This window comes from Brassica rapa, chromosome A05 (assembly GCF_000309985.2).
Source record: "Brassica rapa cultivar Chiifu-401-42 chromosome A05, CAAS_Brap_v3.01, whole genome shotgun sequence".
NCBI lineage: Eukaryota > Viridiplantae > Streptophyta > Magnoliopsida > Brassicales > Brassicaceae > Brassica > Brassica rapa.
The window spans coordinates 386,132-404,871 of NC_024799.2; the positions used below are offsets into that span (position 1 = coordinate 386,132).

The 18,740-nt window shown below is 36.2% G+C and overlaps 4 protein-coding genes across 6 annotated transcripts; 3 read left to right on the forward strand and 1 right to left on the reverse strand.

Moving 5' to 3' along the window:
* The first annotated feature begins 2,308 nt into the window (after positions 1 to 2,308).
* On the forward strand, positions 2,309 to 3,926 carry LOC103866399 (galactinol synthase 1). The gene is made up of 4 exons (XM_009144310.3): positions 2,309 to 2,747; positions 2,839 to 3,162; positions 3,249 to 3,383; positions 3,482 to 3,926. The coding sequence occupies exons 1-4, from the start codon at positions 2,406 to 2,408 to the stop codon at positions 3,695 to 3,697; spliced, it is 1,017 nt and encodes a 338-aa protein (XP_009142558.1). The 5' UTR covers positions 2,309 to 2,405; the 3' UTR covers positions 3,698 to 3,926.
* Positions 3,927 to 3,950: 24 nt separating this feature from the next.
* On the reverse strand, positions 3,951 to 5,917 carry LOC103866400 (ADP-ribosylation factor 1). 2 transcript variants are annotated; one of them, XM_033291310.1, is made up of 8 exons: positions 5,728 to 5,872; positions 5,503 to 5,635; positions 5,264 to 5,411; positions 5,099 to 5,169; positions 4,703 to 4,822; positions 4,485 to 4,603; positions 4,300 to 4,381; positions 3,951 to 4,199 (listed from the first exon to the last, which is right to left on the reverse strand). In XM_033291310.1, the coding sequence occupies exons 3-8, from the start codon at positions 5,409 to 5,411 to the stop codon at positions 4,194 to 4,196; spliced, it is 546 nt and encodes a 181-aa protein (XP_033147201.1). In that variant the 5' UTR covers positions 5,503 to 5,635; positions 5,728 to 5,872; the 3' UTR covers positions 3,951 to 4,193. The 2 variants fall into 2 exon arrangements, with proteins under 2 accessions (XP_033147201.1, XP_009142560.1); XM_009144312.2 differs by lacking the exon at positions 5,503 to 5,635 and having other exon boundaries at positions 5,728 to 5,917.
* Positions 5,918 to 11,059: 5,142 nt separating this feature from the next.
* LOC103843861 (boron transporter 1) lies at positions 11,060 to 14,266 on the forward strand. Its single transcript, XM_009120641.3, has 10 exons — positions 11,060 to 11,646; positions 11,726 to 11,918; positions 11,993 to 12,131; positions 12,214 to 12,379; positions 12,457 to 12,797; positions 12,864 to 12,959; positions 13,037 to 13,168; positions 13,248 to 13,567; positions 13,651 to 13,918; positions 14,003 to 14,266. The coding sequence occupies exons 1-10, from the start codon at positions 11,460 to 11,462 to the stop codon at positions 14,264 to 14,266; spliced, it is 2,106 nt and encodes a 701-aa protein (XP_009118889.2). The 5' UTR covers positions 11,060 to 11,459.
* Positions 14,267 to 16,484: 2,218 nt separating this feature from the next.
* Positions 16,485 to 18,568, forward strand: LOC103866402 (boron transporter 1). 2 transcript variants are annotated; one of them, XM_009144316.3, is made up of 3 exons: positions 16,485 to 17,290; positions 17,607 to 17,869; positions 17,948 to 18,568. In XM_009144316.3, exons 2-3 carry the CDS (start codon positions 17,678 to 17,680, stop codon positions 18,218 to 18,220), a joined length of 465 nt encoding a protein of 154 aa, XP_009142564.1. In that variant the 5' UTR covers positions 16,485 to 17,290; positions 17,607 to 17,677; the 3' UTR covers positions 18,221 to 18,568. The 2 variants fall into 2 exon arrangements, with proteins under 2 accessions (XP_009142564.1, XP_009142563.1); XM_009144315.3 differs by having other exon boundaries at positions 16,485 to 17,869.
* Positions 18,569 to 18,740: the final 172 nt, after the last annotated feature.

Below are 18,740 nucleotides of genomic sequence, written 5' to 3' on the forward strand. Positions count from 1 at the left end.
TTAGTTTCATAAGGGTGTGTGTGATGCTATATGGAACTCTATAAAAGTCAACTATTTAAAAATGCTAAGAAAAGAGAGAAACATAAAAGAAATAATTTGTAAGAAGTCTTTCCCGAAAAAATAAAATAATAATTTGTAACAAGTCTACCATTTGCAGTGTAAAAAGGTCAAAAGTTCTTTCCATTAACCGTAAAAAGGTGAAATTTCAAAGTTGGAAGGAAGTAAATGCAATGCATGTTGCCTAAACTCGGACACTATGGGAGTTGACTTTGATTGGTCGGAATATATAATCTCACAAAAGCAACAACGGTCGAAGCTTTGTGAAGGGAAGAATTTTTAAAAGAAAGTACTTAGCAAAAAAAAATTTTTTTTAAAGAAAGTAAAACATACGCATACACAATAGTGGAAGCAGATGAATATTAAGGAACCCAAATCAAAGATGACCGGCGATGATTAAGGTTATAAAAGTCCATCCTCAACCGACACTTTTGGGAGGAAATACAAAGACATCGTAAGAGACCCACTCTCATTACTATTCTATTATGTTTTGTCAAATATTGCAACACACAACACGTTTGGACTTTAGAGTCAAACGTACACATGGTTTTAAAGATCACAACGTATGGGTTTAAGCTTTTCTAGACCACAGTATGCCTAGTGTATTACTGAAGGGAAGCAGAGCCAAGTGTTTGTGTCGCAATGGCTTGAATCCGCCTCTTGGCATCTACAAAGTATCCAAAATTTGGGGCATGGTGTAAACCCAAGTTCCTGTTATTTGGTTAAGTCTGTGCTTGGGTTTTTGATGCATCGTAGCTTCTATTTTCCTTTTTTATTATAGTTATGTTTTCATAAGGATAATTATAAATCTTTTAGAGATAATGATTACTTTAGATATTAGAATTCCTTACGGTATTAGTAGTGGCTTAATATATATAGGCACCTTAGGTCTTTGTAAAAAAATCAACTTATTCATATTTTATAAAACTTGTTTGTTGAGAATGTCACCAAGATCAAAAGACATTCTTGGTAGTTACAAGTTTCTAAGTTTCCGCTCTATTTTGGTTTTGGTCCATATAATTTACATGATAATCCATTAACAGACGATTGACTATTCACTGTCATTTATTGGAAGATATTCCAAACTCGGATCATTTAGTTTAGTATCCAATTTATTTTTTAGAACTAAATATGTATTGTTTCTGGCGGATAAGGGCCGATCGGACCGGCGGATAAGCGGATAGAGATATAAAAAGATATCTGAAACTAAAATATAACCAAATATCGCAACTAGGTGTCTGGGTAGAGAGCCCACTAAAAATTCACTACTCACCATGATATTAGTTTTATAGCCCATTAAGGGCTCAAATTAAATGGCACGTATATCTTCTGGTTACTCCTCACCCAGTAAACAATTGATTCGGTGTGTATATAGTCAGAGATGTCGTTTCCATCAGAGGTCTCCATTTTTCACATGGTTATTTTGCCTCCTTGTAACTTTGTTATCAACTATTTCTCATTAGATAGTACAACGCATAATGGGAAATTAAGCATTTGAAACGTATGTAACGTCCTTATCTATCAGAGTAGTAGTTTTGTTCAAACTCATATCAATTGAAAGAAAAAAGGGAGAGGTTAAGTACCATAGAAATTTAGCAAGGTAAACATGATATGCTAGAAGTTGATGTATATATAGATGAAGAACAATTTAACTAAAAAAGTTACGAGTTATTTGATGATGTTTATTAAAACTTGGGATTAAAGATGGAACATGATCTGGAACACTCGAGTTTAATTTGATGTGGTGGTATTATATAGTAATGCTGTCAGAAATTAAAGGACGTACGTGAATCTCTTATGGTTATGAGATAGAAATATGATGTGATTCAAGACGTAGAAAAACGGTCACGTTCCTTCGTGTATTTGTTTGCAATTTTATGGAGGACAAATACTTGTAGAGATTCAGCTATGGAGATTGAGAAAGAACATTCTACTTGTCGTGCGTGTGATCGGAATGTTGAAAAAGCATGTGCTAATGTATGATCAAGTTTTAGTAAAACTCATTACGAGCATTTTTTTCCACTGATACGAAGGTATTAAAATACATAAGTCGTATAACAAGTCTTCCTCACAACACCGTAGCTGCTTCTAGCGTTTTCCGTGTGAATAGTTTAAATTTCCCCGTTAGGTCACTTCCAGAACTTTCACCAAACGCCAATCACCACCGTCTGATATTAAATTTACACGTGTACGCTCCAGATTTCATGATGACAACTAAACCTCTCGCCTATAATAATCCCCCGTTGAGCCACGACATTATCAATCACTAAACACAACACAACAACATAAACAAAACAACTCTTGTCTCACACACTTGTCTAAATCCTCTAAAATTACGTGCTTCTCACATGGCTCCGGAGCTCACACAAACCACCACAGCTAAATCCGCCGTGACGATAACAAAACCGTCACCACGAGTCCACGGTGGTCGAGCCTACGTGACGTTCCTCGCCGGTAACGGTGACTACGTGAAAGGTGTCGTTGGTTTAGCCAAAGGACTAAGAAAAGTCAAATCAGCGTATCCACTCGTTGTGGCGGTACTACCAGACGTCCCGGAGGAGCACCGTCGTATACTCGTGGAACAAGGTTGCATCGTCCGCGAGATCGAACCGGTTTACCCACCCGAGAACCAAACTCAGTTTGCCATGGCTTATTACGTCATCAACTATTCCAAACTCCGTATCTGGAAGGTACTATTAAACGACGTCGTTTAACTCTTTTTTTTTGAGTTAGTTTGAAAATAACTAATATATAAAATATGGTTATTGCTCTGTTGTGTAGTTTGTGGAGTACAGTAAAATGATATACTTAGATGGAGACATTCAAGTTTACGAGAACATCGATCACTTGTTCGATCTCCCTGACCGGTACTTTTACGCGGTGATGGACTGTTTCTGCGAGAAGACATGGAGCCACACGCCGCAATACAAGATCGGGTACTGCCAACAGTGCCCTGAGAGAGTTCAGTGGCCAAAGGCGGAGCTTGGAGAGCCACCGGCTCTCTACTTCAACGCTGGAATGTTCGTGTTCGAACCTGGCCTTGATACTTATGAGGATCTGCTCAGGACCCTTAAGGTTACTCCCCCTACTCCTTTCGCTGAACAGGTAAGGAAAACGCTAAGTGATCTCTGACTGGTTCTGTTCTGTTTCTCTTGCTAAGTTTTGAGCTGTTGATTGGATGGATTGTGCAGGACTTTCTGAACATGTATTTCAAGAAAATCTACAAGCCGATTCCTTTGGTTTACAATCTTGTTCTGGCGATGCTATGGCGTCACCCAGAAAATGTCGAGCTCGATAAAGTCAAGGTGGTTCACTACTGTGCAGCGGTGAGTTACTTTACATCCAAGCTTTTCTGTTTTTGTTCAGACCAATGGTTGTTTTTGAGTTTTAACGTACTAGTCTTTTGTTGCCTTTCTAATTATAGGGTTCGAAGCCATGGAGATACACAGGGAAGGAGGCGAATATGGAGAGAGAAGACATCAAAATGTTAGTGAACAAGTGGTGGGACATCTACAAGGACGGTTCCTTGGATTACAAGAAATCTGAAGCTGAGTCGGATCTAGTGAATCTGAAGCCGTTCATCAACGCTCTTACTGAAGCTGGACGGGTCAAGTACGTGACTGCACCGTCCGCTGCTTGAATGTCAAAATTGTCGGTGAAGTAGATTCGGTTTTTGTGGAGCAGCAGGTGGATTATGAGTTGTTGTGTTGTTACGACAACCACACGCTCTCTGGTTTCATGTGTGATTTGTGGTTGACGCGTGTTTTTTGTTCCCTTAATTTCTGAGTGTGTTTTTATGATTTTTTGTGTAATGTAAGCTGTATATTTAGTTCAAATTTTAATAACGATATTGATTATCGAACAGTAAAGATCTGTTTACTCTGAAGCTCAAAGAAGGAACTGGATACAAGGATAAAACTGATTAAAAGAAAAGAACGTACTCACTTCAGGAAGAAAATGCAAAAAGAAAAGGCTTATGATTTATTCAAGGAAAGTACTAATGGTTAAAGAACAGACGAAGAAGAATGTATAACATAATAAAAACTTGGTTTCGTTTTGTAGTGCTAGAGAAACAGACCCCTTACTTTGATGTATATAACAAAACAAGCAAAGATGAATCCTGCAACCTCCTCTTTCTACGCCTGCACATCACGCGTTGAAAGTTTGTCTCAAAACTCCCAGAAATGATAAAATCAGAATTTTAGTTGAAAGAGAGAGCGAGTAGAGCATAATAGTTAGTACCTTGTTTGCGATGTTGTTGGAGAGCCAGTCAAGTCCCTCGTAGAGTCCTTCTCCAGAGGTGGCACATGTGCTCTGAATGTACCTGTCATTACAATGATCACCATATTAAGCTTATATGTGCGGGTTTAGAATGTGGATCGAGATAGCTAGCTAAGATCAGTATGTGTGTGTTTTCTTTTGCTCACCAGTGACGTTGGCGGAGAGAGTGAAGGCCAAGCTTGTCAGTAATCTCAGCAGCATTCATTGCGTTGGGTAGATCTTGCTTGTTAGCAAAAACAAGCAGAACTGCATCCCTCAGTTCATCCTGCCACCAAAAAAAGGGTAAAAAGAACATCACAAAGTCAAAAACCAAATGGTGAAGTCATGACGCAGAAAGAATTGATGATTCTTGTCTATGTATTACCTCGTTGAGCATCCTGTGAAGCTCGTCCCTGGCTTCAACAACACGGTCACGATCGTTGCTGTCCACAACAAAGATAAGCCCCTGCGTGTTCTGGAAGTAGTGCCTCCACAATGGACGGATCTAGACGAGCAAGAAGGAAACCATTAGTAATGAACTCGACCCACAGCTCTACGAACATCAGCTCAAAAAACGAAGTAACATAACATATAAATGTCAGCCATGAAACGAAATATCTTTGAGAAGGAATCAAAGCATGCTCCAAGTTCAGGGCTGATTTTGATTTAGCTTATAAAATGTAGAGTATTGGTACACGAACGAAATTCACCAACACTGAACCTAATAAGCAAACCAATTCCGAACAGACTAGCAAACATTATGAAGTCAGTGAGAGGCTACCTTGTCCTGACCCCCGACATCCCAGACGGTAAAGCTAATGTTCTTGTATTCAACAGTCTCAACATTGAAACCTGCAAAAAAAAAAAAAAAACAAGAACCGTCTCTCAGCTCCTTGTCATACAAAACATTTTAACAACAACATAATCAATAGGGTAAGTTACTCACCAATGGTGGGAATGGTTGTGACGATCTCACCAAGCTTGAGCTTGTAGAGGATGGTGGTCTTACCAGCAGCGTCGAGACCAACCATCAGAATCCGCATCTCTTTCTTCGCAAACAGCTTGCTGAACAGCTTCCCAAATGACAGCCCCATCTTATTTTAAAAACAACAAAACCATATTTGATCAATTCGAAATAAATAAATTGAAAATCGAGGAATCATTTCATCGAGACCAATGTGGAACCTATGACGATTGATTACAAATCGCATCGGATCTCATTCTTATCCTCAGCTATGGATCGAATCGAAGATCGAATAATCATATTCGCATATCGGATACAGATCCAAGCATTACAAACTATCGAAACACAATAGATCTGGAAAATGACAGCCATGAACAACGGATCTAAGCTAGAAATTCGAATCGGTGAAACGAGAGAGAGATAGTTTAGAGAAGGCACAAACGTACCGAAGAAACAACGCCGCGCGAGATCTAACCTCTCTCTGATGCCGATGGTTCGTCTACGCAAATGGCCTGCGAGAACGTTTCACGATTTGATTTTTTTTTTTTTTTAACGGACAGAGAAAAATAATCTAATCTCGACTTATATATAATCCAACCCACTGAGCGTTAAAAATACGTCGAATCTATTATGTTTTCTCAATAAAATCATTTTTTATATGTTTTGCAGTTCGGCCCATTTTTGCAATATTTAGTAACTAAAATAATATTACTTCTTCCCTTCTTAAACGAGCCCAATGGGCTTACCGGCCTATATAGTTAGGCTTTTTCACTCTTCTATATTCGAAGTGGAAACCGTCACAAAAGCTTTTTCTTTACAAGGATGAATCATATCCATTCATTGTTCTTGAATTGGTCGGTCCTTGTGTCTGAATCAATTTCATACAAAACAAAAAAAGTCTATTTAATCAAATTACTTTTTAATGATTTGCGCGTTTAGCTGAATTCTTTGCCAAGTCAACTTCTTATATGAGACATTATTACAATCCTGAGGCTCCAATATTTCCTGGATTGTAGATTCCAATAAAGAAACACTTTTTACATAAAAAGAAATAGTATAGAGATAAAAACATATTGGCTGTAATTAAAACGAGAGCGGGAAAAGAAAAGGAAGTGAGACAAGATGATGAATGAAAAGGCCCTACCACAAGCATTATGGAAGTCTATCCTTCATGCATCCATGTTTCATACTTTATTGTATAAGTGGGCAATATATTTCATACTTCCAAATATTTCTAATTTTTAGCTTGACAACTAAACCGAAAACTCTAGATGGTTTTGCTTTTGTTTTTTCGTGCTAAATGTGTAAGAAAGATCCGTCAAATGAAAAAAAGTGTAAGAAAGCTTTGTTAGGGTTTTCAGTTTAAACTTTTGTACAGGGCTTAAATAGTTCGAGACGGCGATTATATATCTTGCTTGGCGATGATACGCAGTTTCTTGAAGTACATCAAAAACACGACCGGCAGTCTCAGTTTCCATATGGAAACGATAAATGACGTACGAAACTATAGATGCATATGTAGTTTTAGGATACAAGAATGCAAAATTGTTTACATCCGTAACGTATTGTAATATTGTTCATAGAGAGACTCAGACGCATTGCCAAACCTTTGCACACACGATAAGGAGATGTCTTTTCGAACTGGCTAATCAATGTTGTTTGTTTGTTCTTTTTCGTTTTTAATATATTTAAACATTTATAAGTTTTGTATGATCATATGAGTGATGACCTAATTTGTTGTTGTTAATGTACTTTCGTTTAGTGCATAACTTTTGTACTTGAGATCGACACTTCTAACTAGCTTAATCAGTTTATACCCCCCCCCCCCCCCCCCCCCCCCCCAAAGCTAGTTAACCACATTAATACTATTTGTAACTTTTATGCACCATACGATCGATCTTAAAACTGAAATTCAATTTGAATATTTTGAAAGTTGCAAGTATTTTTCTAATTAGACTATATATTTGGTAAAGCATGCTACTCTATTTGCCATCGTACTATAGGTAACATTGATCAATTCTATTCTACTATATATGTACATAGATTCTAGATTCGTTAGTAGGGCTTATTTATTTGTTTGGCGCCTATCAAGTTGTATGAGATGTTATACATTTGGGATGTATTGTTTCAATTATTATTATCCAAGTTTTTCTTGAAAAGAAATCATTAATGATAAATGTGAGAGAAAACTTGTAACCCTAGCAATAATGTGATGATATGAAAGATCAAGATCATAGTAATGATAAAAGCGTAAGTTGACCTCCAATGGAAGAAAACTCTAGAAATCAGAGTTCATACTTGTTTGTGTTATGACGGAGAAAACGTGGGTTCGGTTTATACCTCATCTGTTTAACTTAAACCATAAAAACAAAAAGTGGTGGTCATAATAATGTGAATTGTTGTTGAAGTGAACGGTGTCAAAGGGGGGGGGGGGGGGGGGGGGGGGGGAATGATGAAGGAAAAGGGCCTACCACCTTAAGAGATGTTTTTATTTTTGTTATTATGTGAATAATCATATACGGTACTACAGTAGTTATACACCGAAAATTAGAAGTGGATGTTCGGCCTATTATGGACCCATCAGGTGTTTCGGCTTTGTACACACAGTTGTTTTTGTCCTTCCACACACAATGGTTCTGCTTATACGTTTTCAATGTTGTTTTTTCTCCCAAAATTGGTTAGCGTCTCTTACGTAAAATATTTTATATCGTAATATTTATCGGAAACATACGTAACATAACTATAGATAATGGTTTCTATTAGTGTTTGTTATAGTAACCCACATACATAAGAACAACTTTATTGGTGAAAACCTCTTTTAGCTTCTAAAAAATAAAAATAATGATATTCTATTATTAGTAGATTATTATTAATTTCAATTTATTTTTAAATAGATGGACTAATAGATGAGAAGTAAATGTGATTTGAGTATCTGAAACAATGTCAAAAATATTGAACCTCTATGTTTTCTCTCTTTTAATTTTGTATTTTTTTTCTTTTTCTAAAATTACTAGATACCCACTACAACTCTTCAATGGATCGGAGAAGCTCTAATCACCTTGTTTAAAGCTGATGGTTAAATCAACTTGTTCTGATCCCGTTCCAACCAAGTTACCGCCACGAAATTCCCAATCAATCTGCAATATAAAAATTCTAGGTATAACGTTATAGCTGCTTTCTTAGTTGTCATATTGGAGAATTAGATGAATGAAGTGAAACGACTTAATATAACAAAAAAAAATATGATCAGTTATGTTACGACTTGATTGGCATATTACTTGTTTATTTTTGTATCTATATACAATAATTGATTCAACGAAACAATTACACGAACTGCATCGTTTCTAATAGTTTAACAATACTTTTGTGTGTTTAGCAGAAAAAAACAATATAATCCTTTGAACTATTTGAATAATAAAGGTATGTGACCCACGAATATACATGGAAAGGTCCCGATACAAAGTATATACTTTAGGAGAGAAAAAAGGTGGTAAAATTACGTACGTAGATTACAACGTCATTTGGAATATGGTAGGCCGTCGATTATTAGTTCTTCGCTTACATGATAATCTAAACAAATTATCATCCCACGATGTTAATTACTTTTGTATATATTAAAATTATCCAATGCCTTGTTAGTTTGACAAATTTGGAATGATAAATAATCGTTGAAGTTAGTTCGGGGAATAAGTCTCACTATTGTATTGAGGCTGTGAGATTTCGTCGAGTTGTCTAGGGCACATGGGTCATACCCTCTCTTTCCAAATTATATATTAAATATTCGTTATATGTGTAATCACATGTACAACACATCACACAAGTGCATATGTATTGTTGTAACTTGTAGCCACATAAATATGTAATACTATAGTTTTTTCCCTCAAACATCTATATTATCTATCTACACATGTAACACTTACATATCGCAATTTCAATCTCTACAATACACTTTTTGTGGGACCAAAATATACTGTCAAATATTTCAAATTAAAATGCCAGCAAAGCACATCAGAGATCTAAGACCAATGGAGAAGAGTGGCCATGCATTTCTTACGTATAATATGTGATTTATTTAAGTGGCTTTTACCAATTTAATTACTCTTAAGTCTCTTATGGGTCATATTTAAAGGAGCCAAGTTAAGCTATGCGTGCGAAAACCGCAGCCAAACATATGAGAGACAACTTTTAAACGTATCTGAATCCAAATCCTAACGAGTATGTATATTAATATAATTTAGTTAAAAGTTACAATTGGCGACAAAAAAGATAATAATTAATTTAATTTAAAACCAACCGGGATGGGATAGTTAGGTCAAGTTTGCTTCTTAGTTCTTTAGATATGTTTGGTTGAGTTCTTACTATTGCCACATTACTGCATAAATATAAACATTATATAACATAATATCTACAACAACTACTATTTTATTACGACAAGTTAATAGTGACATTTTCTCCTGATAAGACCTAATTTTTATAACAAAAGGTATTTTGAAAATTTTAGCCGAAAACCTATTTCAAAATAACGTTTGGATAATCTAATTTTCATGAGATTATATTAAAAAGAAATTAGAAGATAAGGGCAAATCGATTGTACAAATAATAAGATTCTAAAAATGCAAGTTGACCAATTGATTATCAAAACGACAGGCGACAGATAAGAAGTAAGAAAGATATTAGCAAACGTATTTAACTTGGACATTTTACAGATTGAGACAGCCAAAACAAGCAACTCCAAAAAGATGCATGTCAATCTACTCACCATTCCCTACTCTCACGTACTTTACTACTCCACGTAATCGTATCCGTGTCTTAGTATGAATATTCAGTATTTTAGCATTATGACTATATGTTTTCTCGGCAATTCTCATCAATTTAATCATCTAATTATCGACTGGATTTTATAAACTATTAACTCTAAACTTTATATCCTTATCAAAATTAAATCATCATGAGTTCCCTTCCCATTAAAGAAGGGACGTTATTATACTTTGACCCTTCAGTAGGGGTGGACACTTTACCCGATATCCGAAGTGGCACCCGAACTCGATCGGAAAAACCCGAACCGAAATCCGAACCGAATTAGCAAAATACCGAACGGGTATTGAATGAGGAGAGATTGGATACCCGAATCCGAACGGATAATACCCGAACCCGAATGGATATCTGAAGATAACCAAACATATGTATAATTAACTTTATATTCTAGTTTACATCTCTTATTTTATATAAAATATTTATATTGATACTACAGATACTTTAAGTTCATATGATATACATACAATTACAGAAAAAATGATTTGCTACTCACTTGAAATGCATGTCAAGTTTTTAATTTTAAAAATTAACAAAAAGTTACATCCAAAACTTTTTTTCAAAATCTAAATATTCGAACCCGATCCGAAATAACCGAATCCGAACTAAAAATATCCGAACCCGATCCGAAGTACAGAAATACCCGAACGGATTCTACACCTCTATACCGAAATACCCGACCCGAACCCGAACGGATACCCGAACGCCCACCCCTACCCTTTAGTATCAGAAATTATCTTGAATTATGTATTTTACCTTCTAATTATTTTGATGATTTTATCAAAAAAAAATAAAACTGTTCTGATGACAATGATGGATGCCAAAAAAGTAGTATAATTTACTTTTATGTATTTTTAGTTGTTATTTTGTTTTATTTATATGTATTTCGATGTATACATTTTTAAATTTATAATTTTATTTTTGTTTTGCTTTTAGGAGCTTATATAAACGGAGATTCCCTCGGCTTGTTCTTCATTGCCAGTTGCCACCAGACATAACAACAACCAACACATAGTATACATTGCACAGCTGCTTGTAATTCACCGACTCTTCACTTTCTTCTCATCCAAATCAAAAACACACACACTGCTTCCCTCTCTTTCCTTTTATTGATTTGTTCTCCCCCATCCATGCACTGTTTCCCACTTTCTTCATCCAGATTCAATCTTCTTCTCACTAATCTCCTTGTCGGGCTTTCCTGCATTTTTCTCCCCTGTTCTTGTCTGAACTGAGAGATGTTCTTCGAAATGGGTTTGTCGGATTTGAAATAGTTTATAAGCTGGTTCCCCCTTAAACCGGGTTTGAGCTCAAAATCTTTCAGAACTCCAAGTGTTTGACGAATTGACTGAACGAAACAGAGCAACTAATGGAAGAGACGTTTGTGCCGTTTGAAGGAATCAAGAATGACCTCAAAGGCAGACTCATGTGCTATAAGCAAGACTGGACCGGCGGATTCAAAGCTGGCTTTAGGATTCTGGCTCCCACCACTTACATATTCTTCGCCTCTGCGATTCCTGTCATCTCCTTCGGTGAACAGCTCGAAAGAAACACTGGTGAGTAAAGTAAAGTCTCCACCTTTAATCAGTTTCCACTAGCAAAGATTTGAAACTTGGATTTTGAAAATCTCGTCAGATGGAGTTCTCACGGCTGTTCAGACCTTAGCATCCACCGCCATTTGCGGCATCATTCACTCTGTTATCGGAGGTCAGCCACTTCTTATACTCGGTGTTGCAGAGCCGACTGTGATCATGTATACATTCATGTTTAACTTCGCAAAGGCTAGACCTGAACTTGGACGTGACCTCTTCTTGGCTTGGTCTGGATGGTAAGTCCAGTCCTCTTTGTTGAGTTTTGCTTAAAAGAGAGTAATCATGTGTGTTGACAGCACTGTTTGAATAGGGTTTGTGTTTGGACTGCTTTGATGCTGTTTGTGATGGCTATATGTGGAGCTTGTTCTATCATCAATAGGTTCACTCGTGTAGCTGGTGAACTGTTTGGACTGCTTATCGCTATGCTCTTCATGCAACAAGCCATCAAAGTATGAACCACCCTTTTCACCAACATTTCAAATAATGTTGGTTTTCTAATTTTCATCTATTATTCATGATTTGATTCTCCAGGGTCTAGTGGATGAATTTCGCATTCCAGAACGAGAAAACCAGAAGCTGATGGAGTTCTTACCTTCCTGGAGGTTCGCTAATGGGATGTTCGCTCTGGTTCTCTCCTTTGGTCTTCTTCTAACTGGACTTAGAAGCAGAAAAGCCAGATCATGGCGCTACGGTACTGGTAAGTCAAAAACAGAGTCATTCTCTAATGAGCTAAAGATTCTTCTTACAGACTCAGTTTTGCTTCTCTTCAAACAGGCTGGCTCAGAAGCTTAATAGCTGACTATGGTGTGCCACTAATGGTGCTAGTGTGGACCGGTGTCTCCTACATTCCATCAGGAGATGTTCCTAAAGGAATCCCTCGGAGACTTCTTAGCCCAAATCCTTGGTCTCCTGGTGCTTATGGAAACTGGACCGTGGCAAAGGAGATGCTTGATGTTCCAGTCGTCTACATAATTGGAGCGTTCATTCCAGCATCAATGATTGCTGTGCTTTACTACTTTGATCATAGCGTAGCTTCACAGCTTGCTCAGCAGAAAGAGTTCAATTTGAGAAAACCTTCTTCTTACCACTATGACTTGCTTCTTCTTGGGTTCCTGGTAAGAAGAAAAAGATTTACATATCTGAATTTTTCTCCTGAGGCTTATTGGTTATAATCATTGCAGACTTTAATGTGTGGTTTACTCGGAGTCCCTCCATCAAATGGTGTCATTCCTCAATCTCCAATGCACACCAAGAGCTTAGCAACTCTTAAGTATCAGGTAACATCACTCACCAGTCACCAGAGTCTTCTATCTTTCACTGAGTTCTGAGAGATCAACGTTCTCTGTTTCTGCAGCTGCTTCGTAACAGACTGGTTGCAACAGCAAGAAAAAGCATCAAAACTAATGCTAGTTTGGGGCAGCTCTACAACAATATGCAAGAAGCTTATCATCACATGCAGACACCATTAGTATACCAGCAACCTCAAGTAAGAACTTTCTATTTTTTTTCTATCTAATAATAGAACAGAGAGTTATTACTAAAGAGCAGTTTCTTTCTACTTATAGGGTTTAAAAGAACTGAAAGAATCAACGATCCAAGCAACTACATTCACCGGAAACCTCAACGCTCCGGTTGATGAAACTCTATTCGATATAGAGAAAGAGATTGATGATTTGTTACCAGTGGAAGTCAAAGAGCAGCGTGTAAGCAACTTCCTTCAGTCCACAATGGTAGGAGGATGCGTTGCTGCTATGCCTATCCTTAAAATGATCCCAACCTCTGTCCTTTGGGGTTACTTCGCCTTTATGGCTATTGAGAGCTTACCCGGAAACCAGTTCTGGGAGAGAATCTTACTTCTCTTCACCGCCCCTAGTCGCCGCTTCAAGTAACTATAAAAGGCTCATATCTTTTCTTATCACATTCAAACTTCAAGAAGCCTCTTTTTATGACTCATTTCTATGTTGGCAGGGTTCTTGAAGACTACCACGCAACGTTCGTTGAGACGGTTCCATTCAAGACGATTGCAATGTTCACTATTTTCCAAACGGTTTATCTGTTAATCTGCTTTGGCCTCACATGGATCCCAATAGCAGGAGTCATGTTCCCTTTGATGATCATGTTCTTAATCCCCGTTAGACAATACATCCTCCCTAGATTCTTCAAAGGAGCTCATCTTCAGGACTTGGACGCAGCAGAGTATGAAGAAGCTCCAGCTTTACCCTTTAATCTCGCAGCGGTAACTAAAAACATAACTCATTTGTTTTTTTTTTTACTTTAGCCTCTTCTATTCTTTTATCCTTTACACTTTAACTTCGAGCAGGAAACGGAGATTGGATCGACAACTTCGTATCCAGGAGACTCAGAGATTCTTGATGAGGTTATTACACGAAGCAGAGGAGAGTTTAGACACACGAGTAGTCCTAAGGTCACGAGTTCGAGTTCAACTCCGCTCAATAATAGGAGTTTGTCTAGTCCACGAGTGGGTGAACTCAGGTTTGGTCAGATGAGTCCTCGAGTCGTTGGTAATAGTCCAAAGCCTGTTAGTTGTGGAAGGAGTCCCTTGAACCAGTCCTCGTCAAAGTGAGATGATATATATATATTCAGAAAGCTCAATAAAACAAAACCACCCCCAATGAGGATGAATGTTTAATTAGTTAATTAATTTGATCTTTAGTTATTATAAGAAACAAAAGCTTTCTTGAATAATCTCTCTTTAGTTTATGTGTTGTATGTGTTTGTAATCCCCTTCCCTTGTGTTTTTTTATCTTTTGAGTTTCTGTAAAATCTTACTTATATGTAACTCTGTGTGGCAAGGCAGATATGTATAAAGACTTAAAATGTTAATTACGATAAGCAATCTTTTTATATGATCGGCTGTCGCACACTTGTTTTTTTTTACATTTGTTACATCTATATACCATTTCTTTGGGTGACAAATAATATAGTTTTTTTTGTAAGTATTACTTTTGTTCAAATTTCACAAACGGAATTTAGAGAAAAAAAAACACTTTGAGCCAACACTTTCTACAAAGTTAACGTGGCATGATTCATATACACATGCAAATCCACAATCTGTAAATTAAATACATGATATATGTGATGTTACACTTACATGCAGACGTTCCTTAACTTCCTTTCGTGGTTCATGCATGAAAGAAAAAGAGAAATAACTAAATGGAAAAGTAAAGCGTGAATGATTACATAAAATTTGAGGCAGCAACAAATACTTTGAGCATGATGACAGCAGCTATCTTGTTAAAGGTAAGGCATGTCGTTCGAAGAAGCATGCACTTTGGCACTATACATATAAAACAATACAAGGGTCAACTTATATTACCAACATCGAACCAGACAAAGACAAAAGTAAAACAACACGAGTGTTCGATGTCAACAAGGAAAAGTGATGCACTGGAATAGTTTTTAAGCCTTTTGATTTTAAAATGTCATTATGAGCGAAGAGGAAAAAAGAATGGTCTCTAATTAATCACCAAAAGTATAAAATTAGAAGCACTTGAGTAATAGTATAATGTATGAGAGGCTACGAGCCAACTGAGACCGACCCTGTCGAGAAAATAAAACCCTTTTTATATATTGAAATTTGGGTTTACTTTGCTGGCGTAATCATAGGATGAGGAGAAAAGTAACAGGTGTGATGATACAACACATATGATACGCTGGTATAGTAATAATTTAACACAATGGCAACTATCATAACTGTTGTTACAGTTTGGTTTGAAACAAAGACTCACACTTCTTTATATTTGTTGTATCTGTATACATTGCAAACAATTGGTTTTCTACGTACTATTTGTTATGGGGTTTTGGAATACTTTGTTAGAGATATGTCACAACTTTAAGATCAAATCATTAGTTATGGCGTATAAACATGTGACTAATACAAAGAGCTATTGCTGAGTGAGATTTAAACTTACGATTGAAACGTGGGTGGACAATAAAAGAAGAGCTAGTAAAGGGAACTCTTGATTATCCTCTTTTTGCTAAAGTTTTTGTTTTCTTAGCATTAACCATTGACACATAAATAGTGAAATTTATTTTTGTGTTATCATTGATATTCTTGTTGTCTGCAATAATGAAAGTTAATAAGTTGCCTTATGCATAGGTCGCAGTCTAAATCATGCAATGTGATCTTTGTTCTTTTTTTTTTTTTCGTTTTTGCGACTCTTTATTGTCTTAGACTAAAAACAGAACTCTTTCGCATTCATTCATCTCTTCCTCACCTTAAAAGCAAAGCCCACATTCTTCAACTTCACTTTTGAATCGGAAGGAGACTAGAAATACTCGTTGACCCTTTTCCACGTGTTAATCCCAAAGTAGCTTGACCAAAAGCCATCCTTAGCTATATATCATTGTTCTACTATAATCTAAGAACTATAACGTATAAATTAACTTAAACATGTTAATGGGAATCGTATACAGTTTAATACTAGCTCAGTACATACATATTTGGCCATTCCAATATTGAGTATATATATTCAACTTTTCCACCTGAACATACAACATATAAAATGCAGCTGCTTCGTAACAGACTGGTTGCAACAGCACGAAAAAGCATCAAAACGAATGCGAGTTTGGGACAGCTTTATAACTATATATGCAACAAGCTTATCATCACAAGGGGCGGCTCAAAGTTTATAGGGGCTTCTAGGCAAAAAAAAAAACTTAGCCCCTTTAATAATTTAAGAAAAACTCAATTTAAACATAAATTTTTTAAAACTATATTGTATAGAAATTTATTAAATTTAGATATGAAAACCGATAAAAAAAATTAGAATACATGTATGTTTATTTTCGTTCTTTAAAAATAAATTTGAAAAATTTGGACCTGGGTCCAGGCGCGGTCGCACTGCTCGCCCTCAGCCGGCCCTGATCATCACATGCAGACACCATTAATATACCAGCAACCTCAAACAAGAACTTTCTTTGTATCTTTTTCTGTCTTTTCAATAGAACAAGGAGTTGCTAAGAACAGTTTCTTTCTACTAGCGTTTAAAAGAACTGAAAGAAGCAACGATCCAAGCAACTACATTCACCGGAAACCTCAACGCTCCGGTTGATGAAACTCTGTTCGATATAGAGAAAGAGGTTGATGATTTGTTACCAGTGGAAGTCAAAGATCAGCGTGTAAGGAATTTTCTCCGGTCAGTGGTGGAGCTAGAAATATTTTTTACCGGGATCATAATATATATATATATATATATATATATATCTATATTATTAAAAATTAATAATATATGATACGATAACAAAAATATTTTTTTCTAATAAGACATGAGATTATAAACATAAATTAGTGGGGTCAAATGTTAAAATTTCTCAAAATATTAAAGTAATTTTAGAAAAATGTACACTAAATTTTCTTTTTCCCAATAGTGGGAGATCATATGACCACATAAACTCTTCTTCGCCTCCGCCCCTGCCTCCAGTCCACAATGGTAGGAGGATGTGTTGCTGCTATGCCTATCCTTAAAATGATTCTGACCTCTGTCCTTTGGGGTTACTTCGCCTTCATGGCTATTGAGAGCTTACCCGGAAACCAGTTCTGGGAGAGAATCTTATTTCTCTTCACAGCCCCAAGTCGCCGCTTCAAGTAACTATAGCTCATACTCCTGATTTTTAATACTTGAAGAAGTATTAGAATTTTTTTTTTCAAATTAGATGAAGTTTTCAAATTTTAAATTAAAATTTATTAAATTTTTATACTATATAATTATTTATATTCTGTAGGCTATTTTTTATTGGTAGAATTTTTGATTTATTTTGTATAGAAAGCATAGAAAATTAAATGTTTTTAAAAATTTGTGTGTTTTAATTTAAAATCTTATTTATTAAAAAAACGGAGGGCGTATATTTTAGTCACATTCAACTTCAAGAAGCCTCTTTTCATGACTCAGTTATGTTTGCAGGGTTCCTGAAGACTACCACGCAAAATTCGTTGAAGCCCTTCCATTCAGGACGATTGCAATGTTCACTCCAAATGGTTTATCTGTTAATCTGCTTTGGTCTCACATGGATCCCAATAGCAGGAGTCATGTTCCCTTTAATGATCATGTTCTTGATTCCTGTAAGACAATACATCCTCCCTAGATTCTTCAAAAGAGCTCATCTTCAGGACTTGGACGCAGCTGAATGTGAAGAAGCTCCAGCTTTACCCTTCAATCTCGCAGCGGTAAACCAAAAAAATTACTCTGTTGTTTATGTACTTTAAGCTTGTTCTATTCTTGATCTTTTACGGTTTAACTTTCAGCTGGAAATGGAGATTGGATCGAGAACTTCATATCCAGGAGACTCAGAGATTCTTAATGAGGTTATTATACGAAGCAGAGGAGAGTTTAGACACACAAGTAGTCCTAAGGTCACAAGTTCAAGTTCGCCTGTTAATAACAGGAGTTTATCTCAAGTGTTTAGTCCACAAATTGGTGAACTCAGGTCTGGTCAAATGAGTCCACGTGTCGTTGAGTATAGTCCAAACCCGGCTAGTTGTGAGAGGAGTCCCTTGAACCAGTCCTCGTCGAAGTGAGAGTATATATTCAAGAATCTCAATAAAACAAAACCCCAATTAAGATGAATATTTAGTTAGTTAATTTAATTAGATCATTAGTTCTTACAAGAAACAAAAGCTTCTTGAAAATCTATCTTTAATTTTTTTATGTGTTTGTAATCCCTGTCCGTGGTGTTTTATCTTTAGAGTCTTTGTAAAATGGGAAATTAAGCTCAATAACCTAAAAAAAACTAGAACCTAAATAACCAAAACCCCACCATATTCCTTCTTTTCCCTTCATATCTCTCTACTATCTTACTACTCTTTTTCCTTTGGTTATTTCACAAATAAACCTTTGTAAATTCTTACTTTTTTCGTAATATAGGTTGCTAAAAAAAATGTAACTTTGTGTTGCAAATATGTATAAAGACTTCAAATGTTAACGGTAAGCAACGCCAGTTTACAAAAAAAAATGTTAACGGTAAGCAATCTTGTTATATGATCGGCTGTCACACTCTTGTTAATCGGTCAACTTTTACATTTGCTACATCTATATAAC